A 5,335-nucleotide genomic window follows, 5' to 3' on the forward strand; every position below is an offset into this window, starting at 1 on the left:
CCCCCCCCCGAGGAAGAACCCATCCAAGCCAAGCTGGCAATTAGACAAGCTGAAGAGTAGGTAAGTGAGCGGGATTTACCACTCAGCCAATCCCGACACTGCCAATTAGTTTCTCTGAAAGGCCCCTCGGGCCCAGCCCCCCAGGCATCTCCATTTCCCAGAGCAAGCTGTGAAGTTGGTCCGTAGCAGCAGAAGCTGGTTCTGTGCCAGGCAGGGGGAAAGCCCTTGCAGGCACGAACTCCACAGTGGAGGGAGCTTCCTGCAGTCTGAGCATCTGCGCTGAGCTCATACCGATAAGCGAACCAGTTCAGGAAGACAACGGGATTAATCCAGAGACTGCTGTGGAAAAGATCTCCCCTGATCCAGGGTGTAGCTTGCAGCAAGTCAAAGGAACCGGAGATAAAAAGGGAAATGGTGGCCTCTTAACCTTGCTTCTTCAAAGCAGTTTAGCTGGCTGGCGGGGGGTGCCCTGGACACGGTGGGGTTAGCCGGTACTATTCCACAAGCCATCAAAGAAAGCCCTGTGCCACCGATACAAAACACTGCCAAGTGACCCAGAATCCCATAGGAGCGTATTAACTCCCTTGCACTGGCGGCGTGTGCTGTGGTCTGTGCGAAAGCCCCATGGCATTTTTAATACTGGCCTTTATAGGAATAGCAGCACTGGCAGTTACAGCCTTCCTTAAAGGCAACATATATCCATACAATCCTCTTTTGCTAAAGCTCCCTGCTCTGCTCAGCATCTCCCAGTGCTGTGGATGTGAACTGGATCATCCAACAGACTGCAAGTTTCTTGGGGCAGGGACTCAGACTGTACAACACAGGGCAAGCACAACTCTGGTTGGATTCGGGCTCATTTATGCAGCACAGGGCTTGTCGTCTTAGCCCGTGGGGGCCTCACAAGGAGGATTTGAAGGCTGAAACAGTGCGGTTTTCTTTGCTGCTTCTTAGCATTTCCCTAGCTACAAGAGGGGGAAGGAGGTGTGAAGTCAGAAGCGGAGGTGTGAACCCCCTCCCAGCTCCACAGCCCCATGTCAGGGATTTCCAGTGTACTCGCAGAACGGGCCCAAGACATGGTGCTCACAGGGACATATGATCACAAGCTTTGATGGATTCCTGCCATTGAGAACAGGAAGAAGAGCCCCGGCATGCTGTGAAACAAAGCGTGCATCCTTGGCAGGGTACCAGGCAAGCTGCAGCTACAATCTCAAGAGGCATCTGCCTGTGACCAGTGGAAAAGGAGGCTGCCTCTCACCCCAAGCAGGCAGCCTCTCAGGGGGACAGGAGAGAAGCACACCCTTGCCACGCAGTGTCCCACAGTGAAACATTTCGTAGTTCTTAGCATGACGCCAAGACATACAACGATCGCAAGATGCGTCTTAGAGCTATAAGAGGGCTGATGCTTTCTCAGATGGGGGGGTGCAGAAGCGAAGCAGTTCAGTCAAGGTCACACTGCAAGGCTGTGGCAGAGCTAAAGATATATATGGACTCCTCGTCATGTCCATTGAACACTACTTCACTGGGCTCCGAGCAAAGCAGCATCAGCATCAACCTTGTCTCAGAGCCAGAGGGAAGGAGAGGAGAGCTACATATGAGCAATACACGATGTGTCCCTAAATCTGGTGAGGTTCCTACCTGCAAGGATAGAAGGCTTCACCCCTTGTTTTTGTACCACAAATAGAGATTGCATCTCTGTGGGAGAGGCCGCACCTATCTGTGGGTTTTGACTAATCCCTGTTGTCTGCTGATGAAGGCTGTTTTTAGCAGTCATCATCACAGAATTAGCAGCAAAAAGGTAGCAAATAAAGGCCCAGAGTAAGGCGCCTGCTACTGCTGCACCTCTTCCCCTTCAATGGATCCAGATTAGCAAGGCACGCAGACAAAGGGGAAATTCTCTCCCTTAACTCCTCTGGGGGCCAGCATCAGCTGAAACTCCGGACACGAGGAAGTGTCTGTGGAGATTATTCTGCCCACCTGCAAGCTTTCCCTGAAGGTTTTAAGCTAGTTGAGGCATTTCAGAGTTCACTTTGCAGTTCAGTAGCAGGTACTTCATGGTTCCTGTTTAGCAGAAGAGCGTTCACACAAGGTTTACAAAGCTGTTCTGGCAGGACCATGTGAAGACAGGTTTCAAACAAACTTGTAAACTGCTGGGCTGTTCTTAGCCATGCCTCGGGCATGCAGACCAGGGCAACTCCAGAAAGACTCAGGGCAAGGCACTAGACTACAGGGCCCTTGGGCTCCATTCCCAACTGCAAGTTAGGGGCCCTCAGGCAACCATTTCCCTTCTCTGCCTCAGCTCCTCCCCTGGAGAGTGGCATCTGCTTCAGAACCTCCCAAATAATGGGGAGGTGTATGGCTCAGAAGCTGGAAGAAAGCTTTATTAAGCTTTGGTCACCTTGGGACACAAGCCTTATAGCCTCATTTTCTCTAAAGCTGAGTTCAGAACTGAATCCATTAGGTTTTTGTGCAATGCGTCACCTTCAAAGAGGCATCCCAGTCATTTTAAAAACCATTTGGGTAGTGAGAGCTGCTGTCCTTCGGATGCATTTAGAGAAGGACAGCTCAGCCATGCGTTTGAAGATGAAAGAAGCAAGTCTTACAATGAGTCTTCAAAAGCCAGGAGGAACTGAGATAACAGGAAAGGAATTTAGCTCTGCAACCCACCAACAGACAACCCTACCCTTAGCAGAGATGGACAGGTTACGGTAGAGCTTGCTATGCCCGACCACATATTAAGGCCACACCAGACTGGCGAGTTGAAGAGAAACCAGAGTGGTCTGGTCAAGGCGCTAAAACCATATGAAAAAGCCAAGACACAGTGAAGTTTTTCCTGATATCCAGTCTAAGCCAGCCTTGCCACAACTTCAAGCCATTGGTCCGTGTCCTGCTCCTTGCAGCAAGAGAGAAAAGGTGTTCTTCCTGCTTCTTTCTGGCAGCAATTCAGGTATCTGAAGGCTGCTATCATGTCCCCTCTTAAAGCACCTTTTCCACAATCTGAACATGCCTATTTCCTTCAACCTCTCCTCATATGACTTACCTTTCAAGCCCCTTTATCATTTTTGGTCGTCTGCCTCTGGACCCTCTCTTGCTTCTCCATATCCTTTTTAAAACGCGGACCCCAAAACTGCACACAGTACTCAAGATGAGGCCTAACCAGTGCCAAGTAAAGAGGCTCTATCATCTCAAGTGTCTCACCACTAGGCCCCTCTCCAGGGCATTTTGAAGCAGCTCTTTAAAGTGAGCATCTGAGATGCTGAATTTGAGAAGAGTCTGAAAGAGAGAGCAGGGAAGAAAGGAGGCAGGCACATGCATTTGACCCTACCCAGGCCCCTCTACCACACACATTTACTTTCTTTAAGCCACCCCTTTCCCCCCTATGGAAAGGGCAGTCTGGTCGGCTCTGCAATACAACTCACACATAGTAGATATTTAAGACTGGGATATACTGCGATTGTTACCTTTGATTGATGATTCCCTCCTTCTGGCGCAGCCTGTCCATTCTGCAAAGCAAAGGGATCCTGGATTAAGGAGTGTCAGGAATGAGCTCTACCTGCACATCAGAAGCTGTTTGATAACTGATATGGTGATACAGCACTTGCCACATCTACCTGGCATGAGAGATGGAGGGGATCAAACACTCAGCGTTTCAAACCAAATGAAGTTGCTCACAGGTTTCTGGCTGCATTTTGGTGGCAGGTTTCCCTGCAAGATGGCACAAGCAAGCGCCATTTCGAGATTCAGTATGCCTGCAAAGCAAGGGCTAGCACGGGGTCAGGTTGAACTAGAAGGGGACCTGCTACTGCTTTATCTCCTCTGGCCAGCAGGCAGATCTCAGTGACTACAGAGCCTGGATACAACCATGCACTGCATGAATCCCAAGCCAGGAAGGACACCGTTACTACGTAAATGCATTTTAAGAAAGGCTGAAAAGTAATAGTAGTTACATCACTGCTGACTTTGCTCCATGGAGCTTCCACCCCAGCTGCTTGACTTCAGTTACTTTTGGCCTTTTTTAACTCATGAAGCATTATCCTGCTAACCAGGCTTCTGCACTGAGGGCACAATGGCTGAACACACATGCAGGCACATGCGCTTGCAGCAGCTCAGATAGCAGAGGCACAAATTTGTGCTGGAAATTTGTGCCTTAGCACATGTGCCTGAACGTGCACTTTGGTGTGGGGCAAACTGTGCCACTTGAGGCAAACTGACCTTGCCCAGCTCCTCCCGGATCTGCAGTCAGGGGGAGCTGAAGGCTGGGGCTAGCACCTGTGCTGACCCCAGCAGTATCAGAAGCTGCCCTGGTGAGCAGCTCAGGGCTACTTGCCCTCAGGAGTTTGAGGCCTGGCCAGCTGATATATGGGGACACTAGCCCCCTGTGCCAGCTGGACTGCTGAAGCAGCCTTAACCTAGAGTGGCCCCTGCACCCTCTACCCACTGCGGCAGTCTGGCAGCGGGGGCTGCTGCCTGGCTGTGACCTGCTGCCACCTGCGACACCCCTTTGATCTGCAGCCCCATGTCTGCCAGACCTGGACGGGGGCTGCTTGGGCTGTGGTACAGGCACTGCAGCAGAGCCTCCTCCACCTCTGGGCCAGCTGCCAGTGGCTGCACAATTGGCCTTTGTGCGGCACTGCTACCATGTGTGCCCCCGCCCTGCCACCTGTGCAGCTATCACCTGGAAGATGTGCTCATTGTGGTGGCCCGCTTTGAACTGTCGAAGTATGTCCTCCTGCCTCCAAATGGCCAGGACGCCAGCCACCTCGTTTACCCTCCAGCTGGACCCCTAGTGCCAGTCCTAGGCAGGCTCCTTTGCCTGGGTCCCAGCACTTGACTTACTAGAAGGAATCCTGGTATTCCGTGTTTAAAAACTGCAAATTCTCTCATTAAAAAAACCCAGATTCACTCTTCCATGATTAAAATGAAACACCACTATATATATATATCTCCAGAGAGAGAGAGAGAGAGATCAGTCGGGCAATGGTTTATTGATATAGTTACAATTTTAAAGCAATTTGGAAGCCTATCGGTACCTTTATTATCATAATAAAATACATTCTAAATATCTATATGCTTTGGTGTTTGCTTTTGGTTTTTTTAATCACAGAAAAATAAGAGCTCCCCTGACCCTTTTGCTAACCAAGATGTGGGGACATTTGCCCCTGCAGGCACAGCTCTCACCAGCAGGTCCCATCATGTCTAGTGGCTGGGCATGCAGGGTGTGAGATGTGGGGGGGATGGGGGGTTTGCAGGAGGCGGGTGGGAAGGAGTGGAGGGATTGGGATTCTTGGGGATGCGGGGGGGGGTCTGGGTGGGGATGGGAGGCTGTGAGGGTTGTGGG

General features: G+C 51.0%; 1 protein-coding gene across 5 annotated transcripts in view; it reads right to left on the bottom strand.

Moving 5' to 3' along the window:
- RPS6KA1 (ribosomal protein S6 kinase A1) overlaps positions 1-5,335 on the bottom strand; it is a 48,171-nt gene that overhangs the window by 37,690 nt on the left and 5,146 nt on the right. For 3 of the 5 annotated variants that reach the window (XM_025198759.1, XM_025198760.1, XM_025198758.1), the window contains exons 2-3: positions 3,459-3,500; positions 3,196-3,270 (exon numbers count right to left, since the gene is read on the bottom strand). In XM_025198759.1, coding sequence (XP_025054544.1) covers positions 3,196-3,270; positions 3,459-3,500 — 117 coding nt within the window. Of the gene's footprint in view, positions 1-3,037; positions 3,271-3,458; positions 3,501-5,335 lie in introns of those variants that run through there. The other 2 variants (XM_025198762.1, XM_006019250.3) reach the window with 2 other exon arrangements.

This window comes from Alligator sinensis, unplaced genomic scaffold, assembly GCF_000455745.1.
Source record: "Alligator sinensis unplaced genomic scaffold, ASM45574v1 scaffold337_1, whole genome shotgun sequence".
In the NCBI taxonomy this organism is placed as follows: Eukaryota; Metazoa; Chordata; order Crocodylia; family Alligatoridae; genus Alligator; species Alligator sinensis.